Source organism: Carassius auratus, chromosome 7 (genome assembly GCF_003368295.1).
Source record: "Carassius auratus strain Wakin chromosome 7, ASM336829v1, whole genome shotgun sequence".
Lineage (NCBI taxonomy): Eukaryota > Metazoa > Chordata > Actinopteri > Cypriniformes > Cyprinidae > Carassius > Carassius auratus.
In genome coordinates this window covers 19,635,670-19,656,775 of record NC_039249.1, presented here as the reverse complement: position 1 = coordinate 19,656,775, position 21,106 = coordinate 19,635,670, and the positions used below count along the sequence as shown (strand labels likewise).

The 21,106-nt window shown below is 39.2% G+C and overlaps 1 protein-coding gene across 1 annotated transcript in view; it reads left to right on the top strand.

Annotated features, from left to right (window-relative positions):
• LOC113106187 (cadherin-11-like) overlaps positions 1-20,812 on the top strand; it is a 49,739-nt gene extending 28,927 nt beyond the window's left edge. The window contains exons 2-12 of the mRNA XM_026267863.1: positions 5,929-6,364; positions 7,125-7,419; positions 8,123-8,242; positions 9,487-9,654; positions 11,225-11,412; positions 13,505-13,758; positions 13,913-14,049; positions 14,908-15,029; positions 15,730-15,847; positions 18,793-19,044; positions 20,040-20,812. Of these exons, the coding sequence (XP_026123648.1) occupies positions 6,113-6,364; positions 7,125-7,419; positions 8,123-8,242; positions 9,487-9,654; positions 11,225-11,412; positions 13,505-13,758; positions 13,913-14,049; positions 14,908-15,029; positions 15,730-15,847; positions 18,793-19,044; positions 20,040-20,536 (2,403 nt within the window). The 5' untranslated portion in view covers positions 5,929-6,112 and the 3' untranslated portion in view covers positions 20,537-20,812. The remainder of the gene's footprint in view (positions 1-5,928; positions 6,365-7,124; positions 7,420-8,122; positions 8,243-9,486; positions 9,655-11,224; positions 11,413-13,504; positions 13,759-13,912; positions 14,050-14,907; positions 15,030-15,729; positions 15,848-18,792; positions 19,045-20,039) is intronic.
• The last annotated feature ends 294 nt before the right edge of the window (positions 20,813-21,106 follow it).

The following is a 21,106-nucleotide window of genomic DNA, read 5'->3' as shown; positions in this document are numbered from 1 at the left end:
AAAGCCTTCTAATTTCTATGCCCTTAAATAGCAATTAGTCATTCGAAAGCTATTCTTTTTATAGTTGACTTTTAGTTGTGAAATTATGGTAGTAAGTACTACAAGTTTAGGCCTTCATCACATGTTTGTTTAAGGTGAGTCCACCACTGTAATGTGAAAGTTTGATTGACACTCTGAGATCCTTGAAATTGCACTTTGATGGAGTTTGACCCCATGTGTTCGAAACATTTGACCCCATGTGTTTGTACAGTATGAGCACTTCCTATGATGTAGTGGAATTTACATCTTTGTGTCTTGAGAGTTGATCTCTAAGTGCCTGAGGAGAAAGTGAAGATGGAGGAGTGAAATGAGAGAGGAACAATCTTCATTAAAAATGGTTTTAGTGGCTTTGAAAATACAGAGCTATTGTTTCAGTGTTTCTGCAATATTTCCTCTATTCCCAGCTAAATATCAAATGGCAATTACAACCGTGCGGTCACATTAGCAAGTTTTCTGGGCAAAATTGTCAATATAATGATGTATGAAGTACAGTTAACACAGAAGAAATTTTAAAAAGTGTCAAATTTATGTGACCAACTACTAAATCTGTGTAAGAATATCTTACCCTCATGCAGAATTCTTGATTGCATGGATTCCCATTGAATTACTGGATTTTGCCTGTAAATATTCTCCAGACACTATTCAGCCGTTTGTCTTGGGGAGAAGAAAAGAGTGCTTATTTCTGTTGATTTAGGATAAAGTCTGACGTATACCACTGTTATACAGATTCCAGCTGTGTATTCATTAAAGCAGTTGAATGGCTGTTAAAAAAAAGGTAACACTTTTTAATAGTCTACTTTATAAATTCATCTGACAGTTAGTAACTCTGCACCAACATGTCAACTACCATTTAAGAGTCAACTATCTGTTTAATATCTGCTAACACTTTATTCTTATGGTCCCCTAACACATTCTACTAAGTAACTTTGCAAGTAAATGTCAGCTTATTCTACTAACCATAACCCTTACCATAATGTAAATATTAATACTTTAATGATAGTTGTTGAGTAATGTGGATTATCTAAATAAAGTGTAACCACTTACTAGACTGTGTTGATATGCCTCCCATCAATATACACCAGAGTAGAACCCAAGTTTCTTCAAAAAAATATGTTAAAGCCAGCCACCAAACCAGCAGGCAGTACTTGAGCTCTCTTTTATGAAGCTTCTGAATATATATATATATATATATATATATATATATATATATATATATATATATATATATATATATATATATATATATATATATATAATATATTCAAATGTACAGTCTAACATTAACAAGACCATCAAAAACAAGTTACATTAACTGGAGTTGTATAGTAAAGCAAAAAGCAATACTGGATGGTTTTACTTGAATCACCATGTCAGTATAATTTTGAAAAACAGTATAGAGAGTGTATGAGTGTGTGAATGACAGTATTACTACATATACATACTGTATTCTTAAAAAAAAAAAAAAAAAAAAAAAAAAAAAATACAGCTGTGGTTGCTCGAAATTCACAGTGAAAATGGTGACAATGTTTAATGTATTACAGGTATTTACCACAACTTAAAATCCATGCTGTAGGTGATAATATACTAATATTGTCTACTAGTCTACTTGAACTTCCAAATTTGCTTTACATTAAATGTACTGATAACCACTGTAATAATGTGGGTAGTAAAACAGAAAACAACATGCTAGTTTGTGTTAATCATAGGTGGCCAAGAAGAAAAAATTATTTATATGAAACCTATGTGATGTGTCACACAGGCGTTTCTGGGAATGTCTATTTACTGTATTACACTGTTCATTGTACAGCAATTCCTAACTTGTGTGTTTAAACCTAACTATGCTGGTAATGTTAAAATAATGCATCACAGTTAAAAGGATAAAAGGTAATATATGGCACATTTTCTAGCGCAAAAGCACTTTAGTGTAATATCAAATGTGTACATGTGCACATACTGTAGATACACAGATACGCATGTGAAAGCAAAGCTAGGGATCCAAGCAGCTAGTAGCATACATCAAATATAAATGTTGAGGAATTTACCCAGGGGTGCTTTTGCCCATTCCTACAACAGTGAATGTCACTGAGAGTAAAATAAAAAACAAAAGGAGAAAGAGCGGGGGAAAATGAGTGAAACATTGAGTAGAGCTGACCACACCATTTTCACATTAGAGTTTGCTCTCAAGCCACTTTTCATTAGATACTAAGTTTGTGGTTGGAGATCCAGAAGCAGAGTGTGCTTACAGCTGAATGGCTGTAATTTTCTGCTTTAGTTTAGCGATAGCTGCTAAAATTCAGAAACCAACAGGGTAAGTGGCTGTTAACTGAAAATACTGTGCAAAGAACAGAATAACTGTATTTCACTAAGGTCTCAGTCTTCCACAGAAATAGCTTCACTTCTGTTTGATTTCAAGTGTCATTCCATAACCCTTCCTCCATTTCGCTCTCCATTTCCTTTTCTCGATCCTTCCGCTGTGAGAAAATTTGATAGGAAATTAGATTCTTCTCAGACTTCTGAATGCTTGCAATAGGCCATGACAGAGCTTCTGGATCCGGTTTGACATGTCTCCTAAGGATTTTGAGATCTATTAATGTATCCGTTCATCCGTTTATTTGTTTTATATCTTTATACTTGTTGGCCGAGAGGATCACTTCCAGTGCCTCTCAGATTTTGCAGTTGATTCGTTTCATCCCAAGGCTCTCGCAGTTGCAACAGAATCCGTAACTCAGCATTATGATTAAGGTCTTGGCATTTTATAGTGCAGAATTCAATATTTAGTTTAAGGCGTGTGTAATATATTCCACTGAATATATCCCACTAAACTAGTAATTATAGGCTGTGGGGCAGGGTGATCATTTGTGGTTCCAAAACACTGAGGCATTTTCTTCCCTTGCCCTCCATTAGTCGTAACAGTACACGCTAGCAGTTTCTTTGTTCCAGAGACACACAAATACTGTTGCTCTTAAAATACAATATCTACGTTTTATTTCCTACTACCTTTTAAATGTGTTTTAAGATACAACAGCTTGAATCCCCTCAGCAGAGACACACTTAGTCGTCTGGCTGATAAGAGTGCGTGATAAATAACGGTATCGCTTTTACAGACATTACAAACATTGCAGGGTTGGTGAATCACTTACCAACTCTGAGTGACTCTGCGCTTGGTTTGTTATACGAATGTTTCAGTAAGGACCAGAATAACTAACTCTGTGGTTAGAATATTTATTGTAATTTCTCAATGTTTTAATCATCAAGTAGTTTGGTGTTTGAGATAAAAGACCATTTACCCCTGGTGACTGAAAAAAAGGCTGAACTCTTCTGAAAAGAATGTTGTGGGTGGTAGGAGCGGGGTCTTCAACCTTTTTTTAAGATCCCTTGGTGGAGAGAGAGATGGAGCAGGGGCTTCTGCTAAATATTGTATAAAATGGCCTATAACAGCATGCATATAGTGCCATATAAATGTATTTACATACTCTATTAGGCTTAAAGTACATTACAAAGCTATTAAAATAATTATTGTCAAATGTACAGTCATATACTTGTAAATGTTGAGTGAGAGACAATGAACATTTAGCGCAAAATGAACCTCTTAATTTGAATTTCACTGATTATTATGCTTCTGGATAATGCATATATTAATTTTGAGATTAAACAGTATTGTGCAGACTTAATGCAGTACACCGCAGACCCCAAGGGGTCACAAATCTCGTGCTGAAGACCTGTTTTAACTGAAAGTGTGTGACAGAAGACTTTAACTGAAAGATGAGATATGATTATTAAAGTGTTTCTGAATACAGTATTCAGTTATGTACATCTTAACCTGAAGCAAGTATGTGTGCATCCTTTTCTTTTGTTTTTTTTTTGTTTTTTTTTAAGAAATTAATACTTTTAAGGGCATATTACATTGATCACACTTAAAGGTAAAGCAAATTCAGATTTGCCATAACAAATCAATTCCATTTTGAGATGTACAATTTTTTAATTCTATTGTATTTTGTATCTAATAAATTCAGCCTAAGTTCATTAGAGACTTAAAAAAATAATAACAAATAACTTATTTTAATAGAACTAAATGCTCTGGATTCCCAGTGCTCTCAAGAAGCACACTTGAGAGGAAGACTTCAGAGGCAGTAAAACCACTCCAAGTAGCAGTGCATCCTGACATTTTGGTGGCCGGTCAATAATGAAAGGAGAGGTAGAATGTCTTCTTTCTCTAGCGCCGATGCCAATTTACAGCCAAGACTGAGACGAACGTGAAGCAATATAATGTAATCAGGGCCTGACTTTACAGAGGTCTGCCTGAGTTAGAGCACCCACTTTCCTAGTTCTCCGCTGGATGCACTTTATTTGGGAAATATTTATGGGCTTTGCTTTGCGGACTGGTAATTGGTTAGGTTTAGGTTTAGGTTTAGGTTTCACACCCTCACAAACCCTGTGTGTGAGGTGATGATTTGACTTACTGTGATTAGGGTAAGGATGGCACTGCGTGTGTATGTGTGTGTGTGTGTGGGGGTGCAGCAGGCTATCGTGGCTGTTGTTGTCAGAGCTGATGGTTGTTAGCGGCTCAGTGGATGAGAAAATACCCGGCGGGCCGCTCTCCCATACCACATCCACCTACACCCAGACAGAGAGCGATGCACAGACTTTAAAGGATTTCGCCCAACACCTCAAGTGGTTAATTATAGGATGTGTAACATGACAGGCGTTTACACAGGATAAAGATCTAAGAAAGGATGGTCATGTGGGACATTTATGTTAGGAATTTTATGAGACATTATCTAATTTCCTTTATTAATTAACATAAAGTTTTATTATTATAATTTTTTTCTTAAAATATAATTTATTTCTGTTATTGCAAAGCTGAAATTTGCCACAAATGGAAATCTTTTGCAAATGTATAAATGTCTTTAATGTCACTTGTAATCAATGTAAGGCATCTTTGCTTAATAAAAGTATTAATTTCCTTTAAAAAATCTTAATGACCCCAAGCCTTTGAATTATAGAGAAGGAGTTTATGTGCTCATTTTTCTTTTCATTTTGTGCTCTTTATTATGTGTCTGATCCTCTGAAAGTGAATAGAAACTTATTTTTATTTGTTATGTTTTCATTTCATTTTCAAATAAACAGCTAACAGACCTTGTGGTTTATATACTGCAACAAAGAGAATAGCTTATCGCAACAACGGTTTGCTGGTAGACCGCTGACTGTGTAATGTCTAATTGAAAAGGCTCAAATGGGCTTACAACCTCTGATGCTTAATTAATTCAGTGTACACTGTTGGAAAATGAATTAATACATTTCAACACAGTCAATTTAACTTGACTCCAGTGCGGTCTTACAAAAGTCACATTGTATAGCCAAGTTTTATATAAATTGGGGTCCAAGATTGAGAGCACCATTTTTCTAATTTAATGAATTATTTTCATTACACATTATATAAGCATAACAATTTAACTAAAAGTTGAATTGAAATCCTAACATGAATTTCAGGATGTATCTTGTGTTTGATTTGTCCCCTTTTGTTTCAATGAGAGCAGCGCTCAAGCTGCACGAACTCCCCAGGTGTGTTTAGAAAACCTGATGATCATGTTCTCCAGCATGATTTGAGCCAAATAACATCTTGTGCTCCAGCGGAAACAAGAATATATGACCTTTACAAAGAATTTTTGCAAATGATCAGTGACACAAAAGTTCTCATTTGATTAGTGACCTAGTAATAGTGCAGAATCGTTTTTAGTCAAAGTGTCATTAAATGTTGTATTATTCTAAAACTATTATGCTGTCTATTCCTGGTTTTATGCGGACAATTTAGACCTTTGTAACTTACATTTCGCCATATGAGTAATGATGTTTTTATTTATTTTTTCTCTCTCCTTTTTTTTGTTTCAGAAACAGAGAGGAAGAAATAGTGGAAAAGTATGACTTTGTGATGAATATCAGAGGCCAAGTCGAGTGAGGTCTCCTCCTGTCCCCCTCAAACTCTTTATAGACCAGACCATCAAGGCGGACAGCATTTCAAGATTTTCTCTGAACCTTGATACCCTCAGGAGAGGAAGTGGACAGTGTGGGCAGGATGTGGGAGGGACTGAGACTGCAGGTGTTCTTCTTGTGTTTGGGGGCTGCACTATGGAGCGCTGCAGCGGCAGCGACACACAGGGGCTCAGGGCCACGGGAGCGCGGCCACCGCCGCCATCTCTCTTTACACAGACACAGGGAGAGAGGCAAAGAGGGCCAGGTGCTTCACCGCTCCAAACGAGGCTGGGTCTGGAACCAGTTCTTTGTCATTGAGGAGTACACAGGCCCAGATCCTGTCTTAGTAGGTCGGGTGAGTAGAAACAAGGAACTTGTACATCCATTTCTCTACATCCATTCTTCATCTTCCTTCCCCTCTATATTTCTCTTAAGGTTATGCTGTGAATGAAAGTCATTTGGGTTTTCATTACAGACAGAGTCCTTGCAATATCCTCCATTTGTTCCACAAAAGCAATCAGTGGCCCACTTGATTAAAGGTTATAAATTGGATTTCCTTTTTAATAACGGTGCAGTTCCCTATGGTTCTGGCATAGGGGGAATGGACGATTTATGGGCCTGCCGGATAGTTACATGGCGGACCTGCAGCACGTTGGCCTTTAAATTCCCACCTGAACCCAAGTGGAGGTTTAGACTTATTGAGTGGGGATATTCTGTGTCAGGAGTTTAATTTCATTTTAACCAGCATAATCAACATCCCTTAATTCACATCAGCTCTATACACGTCTATACTCGCAACATATAAACAGTCATACATTACAAAAATGAGGTTTATTCTCAAATTAATATAAAATGATGAAATTCGCTCGAGAGTAATGTAGAAAGGAGGTTTAGGAAAGTGATGTTTCCTTGCTGAATTCTCTGTCAGTGCAACTGACCATCAGGGTGGATATCACTGTAAGATAGGAGTGTGTTAATGTGATACTCTAGAGGAGATGCTATCATGGATTGCTGAAGACCAGCCAAAACGCTTTCTACTTTGAGTCAGCGTTCTTGTATGACCCGCTCATTGATGATGGAAACCTCTCACTCACATGCTCTTTCTCTTCTTCCAGCTTCATTCGGATGTAGATTCAGGAGACGGAAACATTAAATACATCCTTTCAGGGGAGGGAGCAGGCACTATTTTTGTCATCGATGACAAAACGGGCAACATTCATGCAACAAAGACACTGGACAGAGAAGAACAGGCCCAGTACACCCTGACCGCCCAGGCTGTGGCTCGAGACACCAACAAACCCCTAGAGCCTCCTTCAGAGTTCATTGTCAAGGTGCAGGACATCAACGACAATCCACCAGAGTTCCTTCACGGCCCTTACTATGCGCGAGTGGCTGAGATGTCAAATGTCGGTGAGTGCGAGCCTCTGGAAAAGCTTATTTGTCAGCTTCTTCTCTTTCTCTATGAGCCCCCCGCCTGACGGCTTGTTCCTCATGCATTATTCAAAAGAGCTGAAATCTGACTCTCAGAAAGTGAGTTGGTACTCTTGTTTCAACTGTTGTTTTGTGACTGCTGACTTGTCTGGGGTTGTGTGTGTGTGTGTGTGTGTGTGCTTGCATTTGTTTGTGTGCATGTGTTTGTGTTTACTGCATTTTCACTGTGCAATACATCATCAGTAATGCTCTCCTGTCACAGGGTAACGATCTGTTACCCCGATACCCCCCATTCACAGCTCACATAATACTACTGGGACCCTCGAAAGGCTAGTTTTTTCCAGGTCAATTCCTTATATTTTTTTAGACAAGTTGGTAAACATGCTGGGTAAATTGATTTTAGTGTGTAAACAGAATCAGATTTCATGGAAATTAGCCCGGCTGAAGGCAAAACATTGCATGCACAAACCCGAGGCAACGGTTTGTATCGTCTAGCTTTAGACTCTGAAATACTCTTGTTGCCTTTAAGAAAGGTTATTCAAGATCAACTTTATGAACTGAGAAATAGTCAAGTTGCTGTTCTTTCTCTTATCTTTGTTGTGAATGTTGATGGGAAGTGTACCTTAGACTGTGAGATATGTGCAATATCCAGAAGTGATCCCTATCGTGGCTTTCTCTTCAGGTACTTCAGTGATAAAGGTCACAGCTACAGACGCCGATGACCCCACATACGGCAACAGTGCCAGGCTGGTCTACAGCATCCTGCAGGGCCAGCCTTACTTTTCTGTGGAGCCACAAACAGGTACATTAATGATATTTTCACTGGTTCTGTGTTAGTTCTGTGGAGCCAGCCATGCATTCAAATATGCATCATGTGCAATTTCAAGTCATGTTTGGCTTCGATTCAATTACCATGGTATGAGGATTGGGAATGAAGAGGATAGTCCTTTCACGCTTCGCGGGAGCACCTTGTGTTCTCTGAGCTAAATTAACCCAGGTTACATTAGTCCTACAGTGTCCCAGTGGCAGTGGAAACCCCTACAGCAGTCAGAGAAGATGAAGCAGATGCTGCTAATAAACTAAAGCTGGATGTTTTGCTCGATCCTGTTCAGTGCTGCTCATCTATGTGGTATTAACAAAACCATCATGCGACTATTCATAGCGCATTTGTGTTAAATGCTTCAAGACCGCAAGAATGAGCAAAATAGCCACATATTTTTTTTCTGGTCTGAAAGAAGACTGGACGAGTAAAGTGTCAACTGAAAGCTAGACTTTTGTTCTACAGCACTATCCTGAAGTGTAAGACCAAGGTCAGTTGCCCTACTGGATAAAAGCTTCCTGTGTATGACATACAAAATGATAGGAGATGTAGAAGTGTGTACAAGATGCCCACTTGAGAACAGTATGCGTTTACTGCAACTTGATGATCATCAAGTATATTAAGGAAAGCATATTGCTAATTCGGCTCACACAAAATGTGTAAAATATATCTTCTATCATTTTAATTATTATTTTTTAATAAGATGTCATTCATTTGAAATACTAAATCACACATTCCATGCAAATGTAAGCATTTTGACAGATTAGTTGACTGAATAATGACAGTCAAATCAAATAGCATAATAGAATCTGGCAACTTAATTTAACTTTTAATTGAACAGATTGTTGTTATAGCAATAATATATATAATTTATATATTTAGACTAAAATGATCCCACTGAATTTAATAATTTATATATTTAGACTAAAATGATCCCACTGAATTAGCCCATAGGCTTATTGAGCAATGAAAATGCGCATCTAATTCACTAAAATATTAAATAGTTGGTGCATTCTGCCCCAGTTCTGAGGGGGGCATCGAACTTAGGGTTTTCACGTCAAAATAGCAATATTTGGTACGGCAAAAATCCATTCCAACTGGTTAGATGGAATAAATCTCATAAATGCTGATGAAACATACAATAAATCAATCAGTGAATGAATGGTCATGAAAGAATGGTTTGGGGTGCATCTTTCTTCATACTGTGTTTATATGTGTGTCTATAGGAATCATACGAACAGCTCTTCCTAACATGGACAGGGAGGCCAGGCAGGAATACGATGTCGTCATCCAGGCCAAGGACATGGGTGGACACATGGGCGGTCTGTCAGGCACCACTCAGGTTAAAATCACCCTGACTGATGTCAATGACAACCCTCCGAAGTTCGCTCAGGGTGAGAAAATGTATTCTTCCAGCTGTGAATGTTCCCTCTTTCTCTGTCTTTCTCTCTTTTCTTATCTCCATCTCTCCTCCATCCATCTTTTTTTGTCCTCCTCTATCCCTGTCAGGTTTTATTATTGTCACAGTGGCCATGTCCTGCTCATTGGCTGGCTACACACAACATTACTCTGACCTCTGCTATGCATGCGCCAAGGGAGGAGAGTTTGCTTTTAGCCAGTGTACAGCCCTTTCTTCTCCACACTTCAATTCTCAAACCACATAATAACATTGACAAGCCCTCAGGGACCAAGTCAGAATCTGCTAATATGAGCTACAGATGTTAACATGAAAATATCACAACTTAATTATTCAAATGTTCCTTAAACGTTCAACGCAAGCGTGATGACATCAAGTCTCTCGAGCGTGAAAGGCTGGATGAAATATTTACTGTGTTTGCGTGTACCGAAGATAGCAGGAACGAGCTAGTGTGAGCTAGCGCTCATGTGTTGCCAATGTGACATTAAACTGCACACTAAGCACATAGATTTAATCTGTCTTTTGTTCCAGAAATCGGCCTTATAAATCTCCTCCAAGCTTTTGCTTTTTTGTGCGCTCTGAGCCTCGGGCTCGGTAGAAAAGGGCCTTCAAGCTTTTCCCTGACTTAAGCAGAATGCATCATGGTCCCAGTGCTCCAGCTCCTATACAAGCCCTGTTTTTGGTGTTGGTAGAAACCATTATTCATGGATCAAAATAAACTGTACATTGCAAGGTCATTGCCCACAATGAGTAGCTTAGACTAGCAGATCCTTAAATCTACCTCACCGATGGTTCTGAGCTGACTGCATGATGGAGCATTTCAGGAGCAAGATAATTTTTTTTTTTTTTATGTGGACAGCAGTTTGGCACAGAGCACAGGTGAGAATCTGGGCTTCAGATATTTAATATGGTTCTGCTCACTCCAAAAAATACAGTTTGAGCAGTGGGCTGTCTCTTTTAGGCTCGATATTGATTCCCAGAGATGTTTGCCCTATCCGAAACAGACTTTGACACATGACTCGCTGCAAACTTGTGTAGTGTAGATGAAAACGTTTTTTTTATTTATTTATTTTTTTTCTGTCGAGGGTCTGATTGAAAAAGCAGACCTCTTTTCACACCCTGGCCTTTTTTTCGCGAGGATTCATCCCCATGTGGGAGTTATTTTTGTAAATGCAGCTGAAGCCTTTGGCTCTCAGCAGACAGGGAGTGGAGCCATATGGTCCTTCTGCAAGCTCCAGCCTCAGGCAGGTGTCTGTTATAGTCTTCATACACCCACCCACATACGCATACAGGCTCGCTCGAGCACAAAAATATAAATTTCACACATGCACTCCTGTTCTCACAAGCTAAGAGCTCACATGTGCCAGGCAGCTAGCTGAAGGTAGCACCGGTATCATGCAGAGAACCAGCTCTCCATTCCCGGGTGGGCAGTGCGATCATGATTTTTCTCGCCTGTGACTCAGAGATATTATAAACCCTATAACCTCCCACCCCCCCACCCCTCGCCTTTTCTGAGAGCTCCCAGGACTCACTCTCCCTCTTCACAGGTGTTTACATCATGGCGGTCTCAGAGGACAAGGTTCCCGGTGAGGAGGTGGGTCGATTGAAGGCCAGAGATCCTGATCTGGCGGAGAACGGACTGGTGGATTATCGCATCTTGGAGGGAGACGGCATGAACCTCTTCGAGATCACTAAGGACTCGGAGACCCAGGAGGCAGTCATCAAACTAAAGAAGGTGAAGTGTGTGAGAGCGCCAAAGAAGTATGTGTAAATGCAACGTCTAGTTACGTATGTGCGATTGTGAATGGAAGCAAGTATGTGCATAAAAAGGGTGAATTACTATGAATTTATTTGTCACCCCTTAGTCTTCTTCAGGAATCATTTGCATTTAACTTATTTGCTTGTTCATTTGTGTTCCTATTTGCATGGATGCTCAAATATGCAAGGGTTGTGAACGCAAGTGCAGGACTGCTGGGAAGCTGGGAAGTGATTTTTCACCATTTTCACTCTGTAATTGCAATGACATTGCCCATCCCTTCCCTATTATGTCTGAGATGAGCATTGACTTTCATGGCTGCTTCTCTCCGTCCGTGTGAGGGAAGCTCATCTGGGCCGTGCTGCCCGGGTTACTCTTCCCCTGCTCTGAGGCCCTGGATTATGCAGACAATTACACAGCCACTCGGGTTAGGCTGCCGCCCATCCGTACCCCCACCTCTCATGGCCGAGAGAAACCTCACATCGCCCCAAGAAGCCTGCTAGCCACTAACCAGCTTTAGCCTGAGAGCCAAAGAGACCCAGCCTGTAGCCTTAACACTGCCACCTGCTGGTGATCTTTTACCTCTCTCCCCCACAGCTTAAGATCTGGAGTGATCATCTAAGAAATGATCATTAGAAAGGAAAGCATATTAAAAGAGAGAAAGTCAAGAATTATTGCTGTTTAAGCTGTGTAATCCAGTGAAGCGTCAGCATATTTGTTTGTGTGAAGGAGGTTTGTATGATGCAAAAACAATTGAAGGGGATTTTGTCTGGATTTTATTTTTTTTAAACATCATGACCACAGCAGTGCTATTTCCGATTGCCGAGAAGGGTATAAGGAAGGGATGAATCGTGCAGAAGGGTGAGAGAACAGACAATACGGCATGCCTACAACAATCAGCTTGATGCAATGCTGCTTTACTCAGTAACACAATGTTTCACTGATACACCTCTTGGGAAATCATCACCTTTTGCTCTTCAAAGCATGTTGGAAATTAAAGTCGAAATTACTGACGGAATTGCCAGGGTTTTAATCAAGTATTCTGTTTCAACTGCGGGCAGGGCAACGCACGCTGAATATTAAGAGGAGACGTAGCATTATTGTGAACACTATCTGCTCCTGATTAGGTTCAGTCGGGAGTTATTAGGTGCCAAATAAAGGATTGTAGTAGGGGGGGAAAAGAGAAGGAGGGGGGGCTGCTTTTGTCAGGATAAACAGAAAATAGTTTCCAACCTGTTGGAGGAAAGAACTGGGTCATACTTGTTTCCAGCGTTGGCAGCTCCATTAAAGAGATCCAAAGAAAAGAAAATGCGAGAGAAGAGAATGAGGAAGCAGGAAAAACAACTTTCATCCAATAAGCAGAAACACAAAGCTGGCCGGCATGTGTCCGTGTGAGTGTGTGTTTGAGTTGATATGTACCCTTTATGTGTAATTCTCACTTGGTAATTTGTGACCGAGAGGTGTGACGGGTGAGACAGGCTAATCAGAAAACAGGCGGACGTGTGAAAACTGGCGATGCAGGAAGACACGAGCGGACCAAATGACTGGCTGCTTTTGAATACTTCTTTTTTTCTTTTTTTTTTTAAATCTTGTTTTATTTACTTGAACCTAAATTGCATGAGAAATGTGCCATTTGAGAATTGTAAAAAAGTGCAATCTGTAAGCGAAAGATGTCTAGGAGAGCCTTGATATTTCAATGTTTTTTTTTTTCATTCAAGCTTCTTTGTGGATTCAGTCTCCTTCCAAAATGTATAACAACAGTGCCCTCTAGTCTGCTTCTTTGAAACTTTTCCTTTTTTTCCGGTTAGCTATATTCCAGGGTTTACTTTTTCCTATTTCATTTCACTCGATTTACTATATTAGTGATATTTTAATGGTTATTTTATGGCTAAGACACATTTATTTTTTAATTCACCTTTGGTTCTCCATCAGTCAATTTACACAGGGGTCATTTCCATATTTGAACATGTACAGTGATTCCTGAAAAATAAAAATAACAAAATAAAAACATTCTATTGACAGCTTCATCAAAAGTGAATAACTGAATTGTATCCTGACCTTCTGTTTTCAGCCTGTGGACTTTGAGACCAAGCGATCATATACACTAAAGGTAGAAGCCTCCAACCCACATGTGGACCCACGTTTCGCTACCTGGGGTCCATACAAAGATACTACCATTGTGAAAATATCAGTAGAAGATGCAGACGAGCCCCCGACCTTCATGGCTCCCAGCTACAGCTTTGAGGTGGAGGAAAATGCCCCAGCAGGCACTCTGGTCGGCCGCGTGCATGCCAAAGACACCGACATCATGAACAACCCAATCAGGTACCAACTGCTTCCTTTAAAGAATCAGATTACTTTTGTTTTGGCTGTCTTTTTTTTCTTTTTCTTTTTTTTTTTTTTTTTTTTGTCAGCTTTGTTTGATGACAGTACCCCCCTAACCAAAGTTTATAATTTATTTATGTTTCTTTCATCCCAGATATATGATTCCACGCTACACAGACTTGGAAGAGTTTTTTACCATTAATACTGAGGACGGCATTATTAAGACCACAAGGCCTTTAGATCGGGAAGCACAGGCTTGGCACAACATATCTGTCAGCGCTGCAGAGATCGGTAGGTCACTCATCGCTTTTCTGGGTTTTTAAATAACAGAGTAGCCTTGCATGTTTCTCATTTTTTCTCTAACCAAGCTCCCCAGCTCTCCCTCCACCCTGCTCTTATGTGGTTGTAGCGTCGCCAGGCCTCCTGCATGATTTCAGAAGAGACAGCCACAGATTACCTCTTCAAACTTCAAATGATACCCTCAGTTCAGTGCACAGTGTGTAATTGGCCCTAAAATGTTAGATATTTATTTTTTGCGTGCGTGTGATTTCCTTGAAGTGCAGTTAGTGTTTGTTCTGGCTGGATTCAAAGTTTCTGTGTGATACATTTTCGCTTTCATTCCACTGTCTTTGATAATTTCGACCATCAAAATGTTTTGCCTGAAGACTACATCGAAAATAGTCTTTTGCCATGTGGAGGACTCTTGTGTCTGAAAGCAAAATATCAAGGGATTTACTAAACCTGATCATTTCAGATAGGATATGTGAGTGAATCATTCCAATTGTGACAATTGTGGTTCTGTCTTGTCACTCGTGTCCTTCCACTAAGAGCTAAATCAAGTGTAGTGTTAGGTCTGGCAGTTCACGTTAGTCACGCTCGCATCAGCTGACTCTCAGCTGATCCCCATCTACCTATGGGAAAATAACACCTAGCTAAGCTTTCATATATAAGGTCCCTCAGTATTATCAGCAGTTTTTGCTCAATAGCTAATTACCTGGCCTCCTCCATCCCCAACTCCTCCTCTGTCAATCAGGATTTACCTTCTTATTCTCCTTTGAATCAGACTTATTCTGAAATGTGTAGAGATTTATTTGAATTATTGATAAATCGTAAAAATGTGTGTCATTTGGATTTCTGTTGTTGTTCCAGGCGGCCATCACCAAGATGCAAAAGTACGAGTAAATATCAAAGTCAAAGATGTGAATGACAACGCTCCAGAGTTTGCAACTCAAAACGAAGTGCTTGTCTGTGAGAACGTCAGCCCTGGAAAGGTAAATCAACTAACTGTTTATTTGAGAGCCAAGTATGTTTCAGCACTTATTAAAAAATTAGCAACACTTTACAATAAGGTTCATTAATAGTGTGTTTATGTTATTAATGCATATACACATGCTTGACCATTCAAAGGTTTGGGATCAGTAAGATTACTTTTATCCAGCAAGGATGCATCAAAAGTTACAAGTTACTAAATAACTAATCTTTGAATTAGAATAATTTCTGCAAGAAATTCACATATATATATATATATATATATATATATATATATATATATATATATAAACTTTAAAACATTAGTGAATAATCTTGCTGTGAATGTTGCCAGATAATATTTTATAGCTAGATGAAGAGGCTTATATAACTTAATGTCCCTCAATTTGATCTTTTTTATATCTGTGAAATGTATGACTGCCTATATAAGTAGGTACAGGAAACGGTTAATGAATTAGCTAATTCCTAAAAGAGGTCACAACTTCTATCAAAACTTTTAAATGAGCACTATAAAAGATTATATTGATGTCTAAATTTAATCAATTCAGTGTTCACTTTCCCTTTGTCGGCCAGTTGCAAGTTTGAATGAGTGATAGAGAAAAAAAAGAAAGAGAGATAAAAGAGGCATACATTTATTTAAAGGCATGCCCTGGTGACTTTAACCAATTTAATACGACCTGATTTGAACCCTCTGCTCCACAGCTCGTTGAAACAGTTAGCGCTACGGATAAGGACGAAATGGCCCACCGCCAGCACTTCCACTTCAGACTGGCCCCTGAGGTCGCTAACAACCACAGTTTCTCCCTCAAAGACAACAGAGGTGTGTAGCACACAAAACACCTTATAACTGAATCATTTGCACTGAAGAACCGCTTCTTTCAAGACAGGTAAACTTCCTATGGAAATACGCCAATTGAAAACTCAAAACTTTTTTAGTCTCTTTCCAAATCAACTTAGTTTATCCATGTGGAGGAGTGCGTGTCTGCCCAGCCAACCTTGTGTTGGTAATTAGGTCACGCTGAGGTGGGCAAACTCAAGTCAACTTCCTCTCTTATTAATTATGGAGGCGTCACTCTCGTTTGAGCATCTCCATCTGTGGATTCGAGACGTGGGTGAGGCCCAGCTGGTAGGCAGCCCTGTTTCTATCTGTTTCTCAAGCATGCTGATTGGTGTGCCCAGAAAACCTTCAGCACCATGCTTTAGTCTGATAGTCTGAAGGTCTGAAGAACATGTTTGAGAGCCCCACCTATACTGTAATGTGAGAGTCAGTCGCTGGGAAATGAGAAGCCTCAAGTTAGAGCCAGTTGAGGAGCCTCTCTGAGGAGTGCCGTCGTGACTGGGTGGTGCTCAGTTTGAGGGGAATTTGCTGCTTTTATATGAACTCATTATGTGGTGGCTCTTGGTAGATTACAAGCTGAATTATGAATGCTTCAAAGGAACTGTAAATCGTGTTTACTTTGCTCACAGTTTTGGTGTTATTTTAGAATGCTCAGTGTGACTGCTATATGATAATGATAGTAGTCTAACATATGCTAACAAGCTAAACTATTTTCCATCTGTAGAGCTGTTGAATTTTGAGTTATATCTGGAAGATAATTATAATTTTCAAGCCATCGGATGAGAAATTTGCAGGCCGGTTTTGGAATTACTTCAGTTTTTTTTTTTTCTATTTTGTTTACACAAATTACACTCTAGACAGTGGAAGCTGATGTGCTTCAAGAATCAGACCACTGTAGCTCCATGTAATTCAATGCCACAGACCACATTTTACTCAAAAATCGAAAACCTTCGCTTTTCTGAACCCCTCAAGGGACCCCATGGTGAAATAGCCTTCCAGGATGGCCTACAAATTGACGTCATTGACTGAGCTGCTCCGTTCCATTGGTTAATTTCTGATTGTGCTATATTTCTCGTTGACCACCAATAGATTGGAAATATAATGAAATCCAATAGCTGATTCCAGCAACTCCACATAACTGTTGCCCGAGTGATTGAAACATGCATTCATTGTTTTTAAAAGGTAAATGTTTACAATCACAGATCTGTTTAGGCTTTTTTCTTGGTTAATAGAGCAGACCGATGTGAAAGCGAAAGAGAAATGGTTGTCTTTCCCATTCGGTCTGCTTTAATGAGAAAGGAGATGAGCAGTTTTTAGCTGGCCATTTCAAAAGCCAACAATATTAGGGAGACAGATTAGGCTACTCAGACTGACTGCCTTTATCAGGATCCGAAGTCTTTCAAATGGATACAGTTTTCAACAGCTTTGCCCACCCATTTATCTGACGCTCCATTATGCTTCACTCTCTGCACAGAGGCTCTGACATTGCTCTCTTATCAGACGGTCGTAATGAAGGCCTGCTGATTATAAATGTGCACGAAATCGAAATATTAAGTGTATAGAATATTATCGGGTTTAGTAATGATACAAAAAATGCATTAAATCTGGTTTTGATCTGCAAGGTTTTGAAATGTCAACTGCATTTAAATGTGGGAATTAATCATCATACAGCAACTGCAATTTTTAGTAAATGTTTTTTTTTTTTTTTTTTTTTTTTTTCATTTATATATTTATTTTAAACTAGGTTGCTAGGTCGGGTGATCAAAATTCAGTGTCAACCCCATGTTTAATGTTAATATCACATCCAATACTGACGTCAGCTGACAGTGATATTTGTTGTTTTTAGGTTGTGTAACCAAAATCCAACGTTAAGTCAACGTCAAATAGGTGTTCAAATACTGACATCAACACATCTGTGTTTCATTCTGAACCAAAAATGCAACATCTGTCCAATGTCATGGCCAACGTCAGCCTGATGTTATATTGATGTCCTGTGCCTGATTTGTTGTTATAAAGCCAGAATTGTGAGATATAAACATACAATTCTGAGATAAATAGTACATGGCCATGGTCTTCCATAGATTATTTTCCAGATAATAATATATGAAGAATTTGATTTGGTTTCAACTTGACAGTGTAAAAAAAAAATATATGTTTATAATAGCGGACTCAATATTTTTGTCACACATTATGTGCACATGACCAACACATTTACGCTCCCTTCCTGGCACAAAGAAGGCTTCCTTGAGAGTGCTCAGTGTACAGCATTTGCCAATAAAGGTGGCCCAAAAGCACAACATCATAAACAAGGACCCAGAAGAGCTCTCTCAGGTTCAAACATTGCAAATTGATACTTCACACAGCCCATGGTAATCTCACTGACAGAATGTGGTATAGAATTATAATGGATAACATTAGATTGATCGAGCCTGTCCACAGCGTCATGCTATATGAGCGTTGTAGCCATATCATTAGTGGCCTTCCCTGACAGAGCCACTGAAGGTTGAAGAAAGTGCTGCCAGAGGGAGTGAAAATGACTAAACCCCAGGCCCCTAAATGAACTCACTCCATCTATGCCTTCAGCGTGACCTTGCACTGAGTCAGGGAAATGCACTGGCACTGATCCATCCCTCCCAGTTGCAAATAAAACCAATACCGCTCCCTCCGCTCTAACTTTGATTACACTTCCAAAAGCTGATAAATGTTCTCAGTATTAAACATGAATTTAATATCGGAGGATTCACACCTCATTGACTCTCACCGGTGGCAGTGGGTAGCTCTCCTGCACCTAAACTCCAGGGAACGGAGAACTTTCCTGTAATTCTATTCAGCACATTTACGACTCTGTTGTTGTTTTGTTCAAATCTGGTAAACTCCTCATCAGCTGAAGTAAACATTCCATCAATGTTCCTCTGTTGCTTCCACAGATAGCACTGCTAGCATCTTTGTGAGACAGAAGGGCTTCAGCAGAATGTCCCAGGATGTGTATCACCTTCCCATCGAGATCAACGACAATGGCGTACCCCCAATGAGCAGCACCAATACTCTTATAATCCGCGTCTGCAGCTGCGACAGCAAAGACACGATCCTCTCTTGCAATGTGGAACCTTTCATACTAACAGCAGGGCTCAGCACTGGAGCTCTGATTGCCATCTTGGCCTGTATTGTTATTCTACTGGGTAAGCCTAGTTATATTTGTTTACGAATACACAAGCGAAGCAATCACATGTAAATAATAGAGGTCTAGCTTGGCTGGTTTAAACATCTTATAGGGACCTGATGCATGTCAATATTTACATTTCACCCCAAAGCACACTGGGATTCTTTTACACTCATACAACTACAGAAGTATTTGAAGAACAGATTGATTGTGATCATTGATTTACTTTGCTTGCCTCTATAACTGATTAGGGATTTGTTTCCCTAAAGTATTCTGAGCCTAAGAAGGTTGTAAAGACAACGTTTACTTAAGTAATACTTGAAATTGTCAGAGACGATTAAAACTTTTGTAGTCACTTGTTGAGATTTTAACAATTTTTAAACTGAAAAAAAAGATATGAATGCAAAATACAAAAATACAAACAAAAACATAAAAATATAAAAGTACAAAAAAATATATTTTATAATTATACATAATCATATATTGTAATTATGTTGATATTTTTACGTCAAATACCTTTTATGTAATGTTTATACAAAGTGTATATATATATATATATATATATATATATATATATATATATATATATATATATATATATATATATATATATATATATATATATACACATATATAAATATGCAATTTTTGAACAGACAGCGGGCGAAACCACACGCAAAATAAAGGGAATAAACACTTAAAGCTTGTAATCTAAGGAGGGATTTTTTATTCATTCTAATGTGTAAAGAATGTCAAGTTATATTCAAGTACTCTACTATTACAGTTCATCATTTCCCAAAACATATTAGCTATCTCAAGTTATGTGGGCTTATCAAAAAGCAGTATTAAAACTTTGCGTTTAATGGGAACACTTTATCTACAGAGTCAAATCTTTCCAGCAGCTACATTTAAGAAAACTGATGTGAATACTTATCTACAGAAGCATCGTAGCGACTCTAGCATAAGTGAAAGATGCTATTAGCATTGGCTTGACATTTGTTTGCATGTCTGCAGCGATCGTGGTGCTGTTCGTGGCCCTGCGGCGCCAGAAAAAGGAGCCTTTGATCGTATTTGAGGAGGAAGACATTCGGGAGAACATCATCACCTATGATGATGAGGGAGGTGGCGAGGAGGACACAGAGGCGTTTGACATCGCCACCTTACAGAACCCAGACGGTGCTAACGGCTTCCTGCCCCGTAAGGACATCAAGCCCGAGCTGCAGTATCCCATGCGCCCCGGAATGAGGCCCATAGGCAACAGCGTAGACGTGGATGACTTCATCAAAACGCGGATTTCAGACGCGGACAATGACCCCACAGCGCCCCCGTATGACTCCATTCAGATCTACGGTTATGAAGGTCGAGGCTCTATCGCCGGCTCTCTCAGTTCTTTGGAGTCGGTGACCACAGATTCAGACCTGGACTATGACTACCTCCAGAGCTGGGGGCCTCGATTCAAGAAACTTGCCGATCTATACGGCACCAAAGACTCTGCTGATGACAACTCTTAACGTCCGCTCAATAAGTCCTTTTCAGCTCCCTCCACCCGGCCCTTCTCCACTAACTGTGTGTTTTGTGAAGTTTACTATAAGTATTCCATGAGTTTTTCACTTTATAGTAAACTCTAGGTTGTTCGTAAGTATACACACAGTATACTAGATGCTGGGAGTGTCATAGGTACAGTACGATCACAATGTGCTATGAGGAGCCAGAAGGGTAGAAAAAAAAACAAAAAATGGTACAAAAACAAAATAAAACAACAACAAAAAACAAAAAAAAAAAAAAAAGATAAAGACACACAGACACATAAGTGGTGGACGTGGGTCTGTGGCGTGTATGAAATGAAGAAATATGTGACAATGTTGTTTAAGAACTGAAGAACATTACGTTTCACTTTTGATGTTTGTAGGTTCCTACAGGTTTGAGGTTATGGATGTGGATCACAGAGAGACATGGATTTGCTGATACTGTGAACGAGCTCACGAAGAAATAAAAACAAAAACAGTTGCCTTATTTAGTAATCTGGAGCGAACGTCAGCAAATTAAGACTTCTGTAACTTCTGTAGCGCCTCCATATTGTC